This window comes from Nycticebus coucang, chromosome 2 (assembly GCF_027406575.1).
Source record: "Nycticebus coucang isolate mNycCou1 chromosome 2, mNycCou1.pri, whole genome shotgun sequence".
Classification (NCBI taxonomy): Eukaryota; Metazoa; Chordata; class Mammalia; order Primates; family Lorisidae; genus Nycticebus; species Nycticebus coucang.
In genome coordinates this window covers 146379998-146394936 of record NC_069781.1, presented here as the reverse complement: position 1 = coordinate 146394936, position 14939 = coordinate 146379998, and the positions used below count along the sequence as shown (strand labels likewise).

Here is a 14939-nt window from a genome sequence, read left to right as displayed (position 1 = left end):
ACTAGGTTAACAGTTTTATATTAAATATTCTTCTGGACAATGCTACACAGGTCCTATTTTTAGCAGAAGCTCAAAGAAAATGTTTGATAAGGTCCAGATTTATTCACTCCTATAGTATGCACAAATACTAAAGCATAGTCATGATTAAAGGTAAAAACTGTACAACAGTTCTGCATACTAAAATATTATTAATGATGTTGTTTCTGAGAACCAACGTATCAGCTGGCTGATTTTGCTTTCATGATGTATATTAGTATGTTTTTCTAGCATGACAAGACACTAACAAAACGACCACCATTCTTCCAATACCTTTGATTCCCAGCATGCTTACCAGTTGGCAAATTCATTTTAGTGGCAATAAGGTAAAAATTCAGAGTCCAAAAAGCCCGGATTCGTTTTGATGAGCTGTTTTATCATAAAACATGCAGCGGTGAATTTTCAATTCATAAACTATTTCTATCATTCAGTGAAGATTATTATTGTAGCTGGCATAATCATGAGAAATTTTTCCACCTGATTAAAAGCATTTACGATTACCAACAGATCAGCGCTGGGATGCAAGAGGTCCAGTAGCTCTGCTAAGAGTAGGGCGATCACCTCACCAGCACCATTGGTTCATGTATTACTGGCTGCTTTGATTAAGCTTCAGCACAAAACATCACACACTTCTAGAAAACGCATCTCCACGGAGCCTCTCGCCTTCCTCACTAGCTGACCAGACACGGGTCATCACTGCCTGGCCTGACCTCTCCTTCCAGCAGCAGGTTCATCACGACCTTGGTCAAGTAGCTGCATGTCCCTCTTTTCCCCAGTGGGGGAGTGTTGTAAAAGGAAGTCATGTCATCCTGCAGAGGAAACAATCAGCAAGTCACATGGCTCTGTATTTATAAAGATTGACTCAGGTAAAATCAGTGCCACCTTAGGGGGAAAATAAATTCACAGAAGATTCCCCCCTGGAAAACATGAGTTTCCTGAGCTTTTCTTTCATTTTCCTGAGGCATATTCTTACATATAAAACAAAAAAGGCATTTTTAATGTTCTCCTCTTTGCTGATAATTTTTATTTACTTAGAGAACCTTTTTTCAGATGAGCACAGAATATTAAACCAAGAACCTGGAAGGGAATGTAAGGCAGTATACGGCACCAGGTCGCCTGCTACTGCTTTCCCGGTTCCCCGGAATCTAATTTTATAGACCTCTGGAATCTATAACTGCTAACTGAATAAAGCAAATTTATCTCTTCCTAGATTTCTTTCTTTGTCAGTACTTCGTAGCTAAACTGACTAGTAATTAACTAAGAAGTAACATTAATTCTTCAAATTTCAGCCTGCCTCTCAAGTATTATTCTGTACTCTGTGAATCTGTCTTGTAAATTAAATGACAAGAGATTAGGGAGATTTTGAACAACTGAGACTATGAAGACCTTGCTACAAAAAGCTGTTTTTTCTACTTACTTGTTTTTCAATTTCCTTTAGCCGACTCTCATCTCTTTGAAATTCATGAAAAGCTTCTTTCACCAGTCTGTCTAGATCTACTTTGTCTTGAAATTCTAGCTCAGGGTTTCTTTCCAGCACGATGGATACAACCATCAGTAACTAGAAGAGACAGACGTTGAGAGCCAATTACATGAACCATAATAGCGTCACGTCTGGACACGTTTTTATTCTCTAATCAGACGGACGGATGAGCCTCATCATCCACAGTGCATTCTGTATGAGGAACTTGAATATCACATATGGAGGGAAACTACCTAATTTTGCAAATTAGCCACATAAGTTCTGTTTAGAAGCTGCATGCTTTTATCATTGTGCATAACCCTGTAGTTGTATAGAAACGCGTTTTAGTCACTTAAAGAAAACTGACAACTTAGAGAAATGATTTTCTTCACCCTGTGGATAGTACACCACACCTTATTCACCCAAATTCATCCTTGGGCATCAGTCCTTATTGGCAAGACACCAAAACCAGTGTGCAGTGGGGCAGGGACCACAACTAGAGATCCTAGAACTAGATTCATGATCAAACAACTTGGAGCCCATCCCCCCAAATGAGGGTACATCTGTAGTGCCGCAGAAATTGCTCAGGCGATGGCTATGTTTTAAATAGATATACTTGGCTCAGCGCCTGTAGCTCAATGGTTAGGGCACTGGCCACATACACTGGGGCTGGCAGGTTCGAACCAGCCCAGGCCTACTAAACAACAATGACAACTGCAACAATAACAAAAAATAGTTGGTTGTGGTGGGCGCCTGTAGTCCCAGCTACTTGGGAGGCTGAGCCAAGAGAATGGCTTAAGCCCAAGAGTTGGAGGTTGCTGTGACTTTGTCTCAAAAAAAAAAAAAAAAAATACACTTAATTTTGACCTCTATGACATGCTATTTGTCTATATAAACTATCTTAGTTTAATGCATCACTCTATTGTATGACCATCCCGCACACTTATCCTAAGTGGCAATGTTCATTTCAGATGCCAAATTCATTTCAGATGCAAAAATTGTGTCCCAGTCTACAATGCCTGGTGAAGGCTTTCTGTGGGTGCTCATGGCTCCTATGTAGTGCACTGACTAGAAAATGGACCTCGCACTTCCCAATTTGGGGGTCTTGTTCACTGTGCTTTATTTGAAGGCTTCTAAAACAGAACCTGAAAGAACCAAAAGGAAATACTTTCAGTAAAATCCAGAGGTTACAATGTGTGAGACCTAGGGCCAAGACTTTCGCCAGGAGAATAGAAAGTTCTGCTGTAGTTGTAAAGGCAAATTTCTTCTGCAAAGGGAACAACCTCATGGTAGTCAAAAAGAAAGACCTCTGTGTCTACTGTGTGTCCCAGATCTGGGCACCAGACATGGAAGTTTAACCAGAGGGCATTCACCCATCTAATAACCCCCGATTTCCTGAAACCTAGTCTGCACCTCACCCCCACATGCTACAGAACTAACTGTCTGGGACTGTTCATCAGCTGGGACTTGAGAGGCCTGGGTAGCTCCTGGCCTCTCATTGATAGCTCCTGTCTCATTGATAGCTCCTGTCTGGGTAAGACACATGACCTCGCCTCCAGAAACACAAAGTCTGATGGACACTCTCAGAGAAAGAGACCAAGGGAGGATGAGCTACAGATCAAAGCCGTCATGTGGAGGGTTCTCTGGGTTGGGCAGGAGGTTTCCGTGCGTGCATTTCTCTTCAGCATTTCATTTAAATGAAGTGATGACCACATAACACAATTGCACATCTTCTCTTCATACACAGAAGTTTGGAAAGATGGCCCTCAAATTATTAATAGTGATGATCCTTTGCCAGTGGGTGTGGGAGGAATTTTTGTTTTCTTTTCTATAATTTCCTGAATTCTTGAAATTTTATACAATAGTTGTGCATTATTTCATTATTGAACAGAACAAACTAAAAACAAAATGAACAGGAAAAGGTCACCCCCCTATTTCTATGTTGCTGCTGATCCACTTGCTGTTGAGGGTGGACAGGTAGCTGGGAAGCTGGGATGTCGGTGTCCCCCTGGAGGAGTTTAGGGTCTGTTCATGTGTCTCAGGCCAAGAACGGCCATGTTCTTGAGGACTCAACTGGCGGAAATCGTGGTTGGTGAGGAATAGAATTTTTGGTCTCTTAGGCAGTTTCCCTTGTACTACTTTTCAGGCAGCAAATAGAAAGCACTCTTTAGCAATCCACATTTCTTAATACAAACCTCCACAACAATCTGTCTGTACTTCGGCTGGTCAATATTTCCCAAAGTGTCTTCAACGAGGAGAGAGAAATTCATCTCATACATGGTCATATCTGACAGTGTTGGTTGCTGAAAAAAAATGGCTTCATGTTAACATGCTGCCCTGCTCTCTAGTTCTCAGTAGAGGAATCTCATTCCTAATCGATCATCTTTTCCAGTTTCTACAAAACCTTACAAAGCACCTTCCGCTACTCAACTGGATTTTGTATATGTCAAAAACTTTCATTTTTAGTAATTGTCTTCACTGTACTAACATTTGGGGGGAAAGAAGTCTAATGGAAAGCCCCTCAAATACACAAAAGGAACAGCCAAAAGTTGAGACAACTAGAGCCCACGATGCTCTCAGGATTAACGTGAGAAGTTATGTAGCTGTCAGACGTCAGCGTGTAAGTTGCCTGCTATTGAACTTACATCATTTCTGTGGCAAGTCCTTTCTGAGCTGGCAGCATAAAAATTCATAGCAAAAACAGCATTATATGAAGAAATGACAAGGAAATAGAAAAAAGGCGAAACGGAAAGAATTTTCTCTACTCTGCCGTTCATCTTTCATCTAAGCTGAGAGCACTGCAGTCTTCCATTCATTCTCCACAAATCAAATGAAAGCAGGAAATAAACTAAAATCTGAATCCAAATCCAGATCTGGGCGGGTGGAGAACTCTCAAAGGATGGAGGGAAGACTCTGAGTGTGGGGCTGTCTAGTGGAAAGCAGGTGGAGTTCCCAGAACGATCACCAGAGACGCAGAGGTGGCGAGACACGCCTGCTGTTGCTCCCGCAGTGACGACTGCGGTGAACCTCCTCATGGCTCTAGACCACCAGTATCCACCTGCTACTCAAAAGGGGACCCAGCAGGAAAACCTACTTAAGGAAAAGTCAACATGAGAAACCCTGGAAATACAATCTGAGATGTTGTTAATGTTTATAAGTACTACCTAATTTGGAGAAAACGAAGCCCAAATGCTAAATAGTTATAATTGTTCAGACATCTAGCAATAGGACTAACAGTGTCACAGAAGGAAAGGAAAACCCTTTCATGGCTTCACATCACTTTTATTATAGGTCATTTAAAAGTCAACCCAGCGACTGTGCACTACAGAGGAGATAACACGGTGCCTTACTTCCTGCTCTTATCAGAGGAGTCAGAGTACACGGTGTAGCAGAAAAGTTATGAGAAAGGCTCAGAAGCCAAACTGCCAGGGGTCATGCTTTGGGTCAGCTACTTACTAGAGGACTGACCTTGAGGAAATCATCTGGCTGTGCTTCAGTTTCCTCATCAACTGGAATAATAAAGTGCCTTTCTCCCAAGATTGTTTTAAGGATTAGATGAGCATTTAGAAAAGTGTTTGCTGCATAAAAATCCTTACCTGTGTTTATTGTTACTAATAGCTTCACCAGCAAGAGGATATTAGCATAGAGAAGACACTAACAGTGAGTATCCCAGGGAAGTGTTGGCAGGGCTGAGAAGGAAGCTAACACAATGGCCTGGGTGCAGGGCCAAGGTGCGTAGAAGGAGCCCTGCAGGACAGGCTGTGTCCTGCCAGGAGACATTGCTGCTCCAGACAGCAAGGGCACCAGGAGGGCTCCACGACCTGTCCTGGCACCCAAGTCAAACCACTCACAGTCTGTCAACAGTACAAAAATACTATTCAGAAGTTTCTATTTTTTTTTTTTTGAGTAATGTATTCACACAGTTCAAATTTTGAAAGGTTAAAAATGATTCCAGTGAAAAATGATACCCGTGGCCCCACCCCCCAGCCACAAAGTTCCTTTTCCCAAAGGCAAAGAAAAGAACACTACCAATTTCTTGTGGCTCCTTCCAGAGATACTCTAATGAATACAGAAGCAAAATGAGTGTGTGTATTTGGGAATACTTTATCTGCACAAAGAGCTACATCACAATTAATTCAGCTGGAGTTTCAACACTGAAAACAAACACAGTGCTCTATTTCCAAAGGGCTAATTCTTCATTCTGGGGTATAAGCAGAATGATTCAGATGCCAGGATTAAATAAATAAAATACCTAACATAGGAAACCATCTGAAGGGGAGGACACTAGCTCATATGAACCATAGCTAAATTATATCTTGAGTAAATTAAGTGATTATCTGTTTAATGAGCTAAAAAGTTATTGCATTTTTCACCTTTAATGCAATTCCTAAGTAGTGATTTCCTTCTCTGAAGCATTCCTTGGCCACCTTGCTTGTTAGATCTGACCAGGTTCTGTCTTTTCAAGGTCCATTCCATTGTTTGTGGGGTTCCCCAGCACTGGCTCACTACCGCTTGGGGTGGTGAAGGGATACCCCAACTAAGGGAAAGCCAGTCTGAGAGACCCTATGTTCATTATAAGGAAACAAAGGAAGGGCAGTTTGTTTAGCAAGAGGTTTGGCCATGTAGTTCCTTTAAAGAAGCTTCCTTAAAACATCTGAAATATGACAATACAAAAAAAAAAAAAAAGATTAAACACAACTTCTTAGCAATATATCCATTTGGTAGAGAAAGCTCTTTTTTTATTACACAAAGGGACATTAAAATTGAAAAATGAAAGTAACTCAGATTGGGTAAAAACATTTCCAACTTAACTGATTAGACCTCTTATTTTCTAGTATCTCATCTCTTCTGGCATCTGAATACCTCTCCTTTAAACATATCCTTAGAATACTGAAAAGCAGAAAGTTACTGCAGTGCAGAGAGGAAAAGACTCCTCTGTCCTGCGGCCCCTTAGCAGTCCCCTTCCTTATATAAACAGAGTGTCCCTACCTGGGGCAGATGCTTCCCAGCCACCATGATGCCGTTGGGCGTGCGCTCCAGGATTTGCCACACTCGGTCGTAGAACCCAGGGGGTGTTCTGTTCAGAGATCCATCGATCTGCCGCCTGTTCAGCCAGCATCTGTAGACCAAAGGAGAATGCCCCAGAGTTGAAAAACAAGCTTGTTCTGGTAGAAAGCAGGGCTTTCAATACGGATTAATTGTTCCCATAGGGTAACAATAAAAGCCAAAGCGTGTAAATGGCCCGTGTCTGCTGTGTGTTACAGAGGCCAGTAAATGTTTCACAAGGAAAGCAGAGCTCGCAGACCAGGAGGAGGTCCCAAAGATATTAAAAAATTTAAAAGGCAAAACATTGTTCTCTAGTAAGCCAGAATTGCTCACTACACGATCTAATGATTTTCTAACACAAAGCAGCTTCATTTAAACATGTAGCCAATTTCGTAATCACTTTAGGTAGTTTTTTTTTTTTTTTTAATTGTTGGGGATGCATTGAGGGTACAATAAGCCAGGTTACACTGATTGCAATTGTTAGGCAAAGTCCCTCTTGCAATCATGTCTTGCCCCATAAAGTGTGACACATACCAAGGCCCCACCCACCTCCCTCCTTTCCTCTTTCTGTTTCCCCCCGATAACCATAATTGTCATTAATTGTCCTCATATCAAAATTGAGTACATAGGATTCATGCTTCTCCATTCTTGTGATGCTTTACTAAGAATAATGTCTTCCACTTCCATCCAGGTTAATACGAAGGATGTAAAGTCTCCATTTTTTTTAATGGCTGAATAGTATTCCATGGTATACATATACCACAGCTTGTTAATCCATTCCTGGGTTGGTGGGCATTTAGGCTGTTTCCACATTTTGGCGATTGTAAATTGAGCTGCAATAAACAGTCTAGTACAAGTGTCCTTATGATAAAAGGATTTTCCTTCTGGGTAGATGCCCAGTAATGGGATTGCAGGATCAAATGGGAGGTCTAGCTTGAGTGCTTTGAGGTTTCTCCATACGTCCTTCCAGAAAGGTTGTACTAGTTTGCAGTCCCACCAGCAGTGTAAAAGTGTTCCCTTCTCTCCACATCCACGCCAGCACCTGCAGTTTTGAGATTTTGTGATGTGGGCCATTCTCACTGGGGTTAGATGATATCTCAGGGTTGTTTTGATTTGCATTTCTCTAATATATAGAGATGATGAACATTTTTTCATGTGTTTGTTAGCCATTCGTCTGTCGTCTTTAGAGAAAGTTCTATTCATGTCTCTTGCCCATTGATATAAGGGATTGTTGGCTTTTTTCATGTGGATTAATTTGAGTTCTCTATAGATCCTAGTTATCAAGCTTTTGTCTGATTGAAAATATGCAAATATCCTTTCCCATTGTGTAGGTTGTCTCTTTGCTTTGGTTATTGTCTCCTTAGCTGTACAGAAGCTTTTCAGTTTAATGAAGTCCCATTTGTTTATTTTTGTTGTTGTTGCAATTGCCATGGCAGTCTTCTTCATGAAGTCTTTCCCCAGGCCAATATCTTCCAGTGTTTTTCCTATGCTTTCTTTGAGGATTTTTATTGTTTCATGCCTTAAGTTTAAGTCCTTTATCCATCTTGAATCAATTTTTGTGAGTGGGGAAAGGTGTGGGTCCAGTTTCAGTCTTTTACATGTAGACATCCAGTTCTCCCAACACCATTTATTGAATAGGGAGTCTTTCCCCCAAGGTATGTTCTTGTTTGGTTTATCAAAGATTAGGTGGTTGCAAAATGTTAGTTTCACTTCTTGGTTTTCAATTCGATTCGAAGTGTCTATGTGTCTGTTTTTGTGCCAGTACCATGCTGTCTTGAGCACTATGGCTTTGTAGTACAGACTAAAATCTGGTATGCTGATGCCCCCAGCTTTATTTTTGTTACAGAGAACTGCCTTACCTATACGGGGTTTTTTCCGGTTCCATACAAAATGCAGAATCATTTTTTCCAAATCTTGAAAGTACGATGTTGGTATTTTGATAGGAATGGCATTGAATAGGTAGATTGCTTTGGGAAGTATAGACATTTTAACAATGTTGATTCTTCCAATCCATGAGCATGGTATGTTCTTCCATTTGTTAATATCCTCTGCTATTTCCTTTCTGAGGATTTCATAGTTTTCTTTATAGAGGTCCTTCACCTCCTTCGTTAGGTATATTCCTAGGTATTTCATTTTCTTTGAGACTATGGTGAAGGGAGTTGTGTCCTTAATTAGCTTCTCATCTTGACTGTTATTGGTGTACACAAAGGCTACTGACTTGTGGACATTGATTTTATATCCTGAAACATTACTGTATTTTTTGATGACTTCTAGGAGTCTTGTGCTTGAGTCTTTGGGGTTCTCTAAGTATAAGATCATGTCGTCAGCAAAGAGGGAGAGTTTGACCTCCTCTGCTCCCATTTGGATTCCCTTTATTTCCTTGTCTTGCCTAATTGTATTGGCTAGAACTTCCAGCACTACGTTGAACAGTAAAGGTGACAGAGGACAACCTTGTCTGGTTCCACTTCTAAGAGGAAAAGCTTTGAGTTTTACTCCATTCAGTAAAATATGGGCTGTGGGTTTGTCATAGATAGCTTCAATCAGTTTTAGAAATGTGCCACCTATGCCTATACTCTTCAGTGTTCTAATTAGAAAAGGATGCTGGATTTTATCAAATGCTTTTTCTGCATCTATTGAGAGGATCATGTGATCTTTATTTTTGCCTCTGTTAATATGGTGGATAATGTTTATAGACTTGCGTATGTTAAACCAGCCTTGCATCCCTGGGATGAAGCCTACTTGATCATGATGAATGACTTTTTTGATGATAAGCTGTAATCTATTGGCTAGGATTTTGTTGAGAATTTTTGCGTCTATGTTCATGAGTGAGATTGGTCTGAAATTCTCCTTTTTGTTTGGGTCTTTTCCTGGTTTTGGTATCAGGGTGATGTTTGCTTCATAGAATGTGTTGGGGAAGATTCCTTCTTCCTCAATTTTTTGGAATAATTTCTGCAGTACAGGAATAAGCTCTTCCTTGAAGGTTTGATAGAATTCTGGAGTGAAGCCATCTGGACCAGGGAATTTTTTGGTTGGAAGCTTTTTTATTGTTTCTTTGATCTCAGTGCTTGAAATTGGTCTGTTCAGGAGCTCTATTTCTTCCTGGCTGAGTCTAGGGAGAGGGTGTGATTCCAAATATTGGTCCATTTCTTTCACATTGTCAAATTTCTGGGCATAGAGTTTCTGGTAGTATTCAGAGATGATCTCTTGTATCTCTGTGGGATCAGTTGTTATTTCCCCTTTATCATTTCTGATTGAGGTTACTAGAGATTTTACTTTTCTATTTCTCGTTAGTCTGGCCAATGGTTTATCTATTTTATTTATTTTTTCAAAAAACCAACTCCTTGTTTCATTAATTTTCTGAATGATTCTTTTGTTTTCAATTTCATTGATCTCTGATTTGATTTTGGATATTTCTTTTCTTCTACTGAGTTTAGGCCTAGATTGTTCTTCATTTTCCAATTCCATAAGATCTCTTGTGAGATTGTTGATGTGCTCTCTTTCTGTTTTTCGAGTGTAGGCATCTAAAGCGATGAATTTTCCTGTCAAAACTGCTTTTGCAGTATTCCACAGGTTTTGGTAGCTTGTGTCTTCATTGTTGTTATGCTCAAGGAAGTTAATGATTTCCTGTTTTATTTCTTCCTTCACCCATCTGTTATTCAACAGAAGATTGTTTAGTTTCCATGCCTTTGGGTGGGGTCGAGCATTTTTGTTAGAGTTGAGTTCCACCTTCAGTGCCATATGGTCTGAGAAGATACAAGGTAAAATTTCAATTATTTTGATTCTGTTGATATTTGTTTTGTGTCCCAGGATATGATCAATTTTGGAGAATGTTCCATGGGGTGATGAGAAGAATGTATATTGTTTATCTTTGGGATGGAGTGTTCTATATGCGTCTATCAAGCACAGTTGTTCTAGGGTCTCATTTAAATCTCTTATATCCTTGTTTAATTTCTGTTTAGAGGATCTGTCCAGCTCTGTAAGAGGAGTGTTAAGGTCCCCTGTTATTATGGTATTATCAGATATCATATTGCTCAGACTGAGTAAGGTCTGTTTCAAGAATCTGGGAGCATTTAAATTGGGTGCATAAATATTTAGAATTGAAATGTCTTCTTGTTGTATTTTTCCCTTGACCAAAATAAAGTGACCATCTTTGTCTTTTTTGACTTTAGTTGCTTTAAATCCACATGTATCTGAAAATAAGACTGCAACTCCTCTTTTCTTCTGAATTCCATTTGCCTGAAAAATTGTCTTCCAACCCTTGACTCGGAGCTTTAATTTGTCTTTTGAAGCCAGGTGTGTTTCTTGCACACAGCAAATGGATGGCTTGTGTTTTTTAATCCAGTCAACCAATCGATGTCTCTTCAGTGGGGAATTCAAGCCATTAACATTTATGGAGATAACTGATAAGTGTGGTAGTATTCTATTCGTCTTATTTGGTGAGAGTCCATTGCTTAGTTTTATCTTTTGCATCAGTGTGGATGTTTGGTTCTGTCCTTTAATTTCTGAGTTCTTACTTTCTGCTGATGCATTGTGGTGGTCAGTGTGCAGAACAGGTTGAAGTATTTCCTGTAGAGCTGGTCTTGTTGTGGCGAATTTCCTCAATGTTTGTATATCCGTAAATGATTTGATTTCTCCGTCAATTTTGAAGCTTAGCTTAGCAGGATACAGAATTCTGGGCTGGAAATTGTTCTGTTTAAGTAGATTAAAGGTAGATGACCATTGTCTTCTTGCTTGGAAAGTTTCATTAGAGAAGTCTGCGGTCAATCTGATGGATTTGCCCCTGTAGGTCAACTGGCGCTTACTCCTGGCAGCTTGCAGAATCTTTTCTTTTGTCTTGACTTTGGACAGGTTCATCACAATGTGTCTTGGAGAAGCTCGGTTAGAGTTGAGGCGACCTGGGGTCCGATAGCCCTCTGAAAGCAGTGTGTCAGAATCTTTGGTGATATTTGGGAAATTTTCTTTTATAATATTCTCTAGTATGGCTTCCATTCCTCTAGGGCATTCTTCTTCCCCTTCTGGAATTCCTATAACTCGTATGTTGGAACACTTCATAAAGTCCCATAATTCTGACAGTGAACGTTCTGCTTTCCCTCTCTTCTTTTCTGCCTCTTTTACTATCTGAGTTATCTCAAAAACTTTGTCTTCTACCTCTGAAATTCTTTCTTCTGCATGGTCTAACCTGTTGCTGATACTTTCCATTGTATCTTTAAGTTCTCTAATTGACTGCTTCAGTTCCTTCAGCTCTGCTATATCCTTTTTATATTCTTCATATTGTTCATCTCTTATTTGATTCTGTTTTTGGATTTCCTTTTGGTTATTTTCCACTTTATTAGCAGTTTCCTTCATTGTTTCCATCATTTCTTTCATTGTTTTCAACATGTGTATTCTAAATTCCCTTTCTGTCATTCCTAACATTTTTGTATAGGTGGAATCCTCTGCAGTAGCTACCTCATGGTCCCTTGGCGGGGTTGTTCTGGACTGGTTCTTCATGTTGCCTGGAGTTTTCTGCTGATTCTTCCTCATGGGTGATTTCTTTTATCTGTTTCCTTGCCCTAATTTTCCTTTCACTTACTCTTGCTCTTTAAGTTCTCGTGCCTGTGGACCTGTGTGTCAAAACTGGTCTCCCTCTGCCCCCGAGGGTTAGGGCTGCAAGGCGGCTCAGACCCTGCCCTTAGTCTACTTGGTCGCTGGGTTACCAGCTCCCACCCAATTCCAGCTCTGCGACCCTGAGGGCGGAGCTTGCCGGGGCAGATCGCTCACAATGTCTGCCTGTGACCCAGAGCCAAACACTATTAGCTCCGTCTGGCTCAGCGGCTCAGACTGGGGCCCTAGACAAAGGCCAAAGTTCTCCGCACTCCTGCTCAGGCTCTTCCCAAGGCAGTTCAGCTGAGTGCCAAGTCCAAAGACACCAAAACAGTTCACAGGTAAGGTCTTTCTGGTTTGCAGTCTCACTGCTACTGAACTTACAGTTGCGGGTGGGTTTAGATGGATTGAACACACACGACCACTTGCCGGTTTTCCACTGTTTTAGTCCTCCTCTGGGGGTCCAGAAGTCTCTCGCTGACTCCCTGTATCCTCTCAGGGGTGATGATAGGCAGATCCCACCAGCCAGAGATGCCTGGAGTCCTATCTCCCCAGACTCACGGTGCCCAGATGCAAGGAAGCTGTTACTCGGCTGCCATCTTGCTCCGCCCCCCCACTTTAGGTAGTTTTTACACTGGACAAAATGTAAGCTCTATGGAGAGATAGAAATCATATTTGATCACTCCTATAGTTCTGTCCCATAAAGGTGCTTTATAAACATTTGATAAATGAGCAAGTGGATATTTGAAAAATTATTCATATTAAAATTACCTTATTTTAAACTTTATAGAAGTTTGCTATTTGAATATAGCTGAAAAACTAGACACGAAATCTTACATGTCATAATAACATAATGTAATGATAAGCCAAAATTCTAGATTGCCCATTTTCACAGATTAATGCTTAAACTATAAAGATACATCATTCACAAACTGCTAGAATGGTGTAGAATTTGTCTGATTTAGAAAAACACACAGTAACATAGTAGTATATTCTTGTAGAAGCTGAAGATACACACTTTTTACTCTTGGTGCTTACAGAGGCAGAGAGGGAAATGTGCACTCAGTCACAAGGAGGCAGATCATTTCTCCACGTGACAAAGACTGAAGGGCACAGTCATCAGAGAAAGACATTTCTGTTCTGGTGAAAGAGAACCAGTGAGGTTTTAAGTGAGAAAGCCATCTTTTTTGGATGTGCTAAATTTCTTTTAATAGATGTAGCCTTGCACTGCTGAGTGCAGGGTCTGACTAAAGCGAGGCAGCTCCAAGGCCAAGGGGCTCCTTGGTGATGTTTTAGCATGGATAAGTGTATACCTCACAATCTACACTGCATTTTTCCTCCCTTCCCTTTGTTTAGCAAAGGATATTTCAAGTTCTATGAAGTCATGGTTAATACATTAAAGAGATGTTTGCTTAGAACCACAAGAAAAAGTAGAAATAAGTGAACATTTAGGCTTATAGAAAAGTCACAAAAATAATTCACAAAGTTCTTACATTCTCTTTGTTGTCCCTGCTCTTGTTATCTCACATAACCACAGTATAATGATCAAAACCAGGACATTAAGAGTGACACCACGCCATCTGCTAACCTATGGACCTTATTCAAATTTTGACCACTCTAAAGTTCTTGTTCTGATCCAGGATACAGTCCAGGATCCACATGGTACTTATTCCATGTCTCCCGAGGCACCTCTAATCTGGGACAGTTCCTCTGCCTTCCTTTGTCTTGGATAACTTCAACACTTTAGAAATGTCAGCTGTTTTATAGGGTGCACCTCAGTTTGGGTTTATCTGACTTTTTCTGATAAACAGTGATTATGCATTTTCAGGGCACGAATATCCAGAAGTCATGTGCCCTTTTCAATGTATCATATCAGGGAATACATGTGTTGACATGTCTTATGCCGAGTCACTTCCAACCTACAGCAACAGGCGCATCCCTGTCCTTACTTGTACCCACCTTCTCCCACAAAATCTGGCTCTCATCATGCACAACAGATTTAGTTTTTTGCTTAGTCCTAGTTGATATATATTTCAGAATTGCGAATCCATACATCTGGGAGAAAAAAATGATTAGCTAGAGTGCAGTATTCTGTGCAGTCCTTCTTCCCTTTCGCCTGACAGTACCCAGCCAAAGACGTGCCCCCCCCAGGGGCTCCAGCGAACTCTCCTCTCTCGCTCGCAATGTGGCCACAGTACTTGCTTGGACAGCAGCTTCATCCTCCACTGTTTGTATTCTACTTTGTGTTCCCTCCACATTGTTTGGACATGGAGATATCACCACGTGTTAGTGTCAGAGCCACATAATGTGCGTGTCGGGCTCTGCTCTCTCAGCCCTGCCAGCCGCACCTCTTTCCATCCTTCCGCCCTGTCCCCGCCCAACCCTATTAGTGTCTGATTTATCCTTCCTGTATTTCTTCTGAACAAATGAGCATATATCTGTTTTTTTATATCCTTTCCTGCTTTACATAGAAAATACCATACTATAGATGCTCTTTGCTGTTTACGTTTCACAGTACATCCCGGGAACCACTCCATCAGTTCACAGGGGTCATGCTCCTTTTTCCCTGCTGCATAGTACTCTGCTGTGTGGCTATACTGCAGTTTGTTCAAACAGTCTCCCGTGTATGTGCATTTAGGTTATGGGAATTCCAAAATTCTCAAAAATAAACAATGGTGTAATAAGTAACCTTGTGCATATGTATTTTTGTGTTGTTGGAAGCATATCTTCAGAGTAGACTCCTAAAACCAGGAGTGCTGGGCCAGAGGATAAGCACAGATGTGGATCTTCTTTAAACCTTGTCTAACTTCCAACC

At 40.8% G+C, this 14939-nt stretch overlaps 1 protein-coding gene across 4 annotated transcripts in view; it reads right to left on the bottom strand.

Moving 5' to 3' along the window:
* Positions 1-332: 332 nt before the first annotated feature.
* PHKB (phosphorylase kinase regulatory subunit beta) overlaps positions 333-14939 on the bottom strand; it is a 247598-nt gene continuing 232991 nt past the window's right edge. For 3 of the 4 annotated variants that reach the window (XM_053582096.1, XM_053582095.1, XM_053582097.1), the window contains 4 exons: positions 6485-6614; positions 3691-3798; positions 1454-1594; positions 333-845 (listed from right to left, as the gene is read on the bottom strand). In XM_053582096.1, coding sequence (XP_053438071.1) covers positions 708-845; positions 1454-1594; positions 3691-3798; positions 6485-6614 — 517 coding nt within the window. In that variant the 3' untranslated portion in view covers positions 333-707. The remainder of the gene's footprint in view (positions 846-1453; positions 1595-3690; positions 3799-6484; positions 6615-14939) is intronic. The other variant, XM_053582098.1, reaches the window with a different exon arrangement.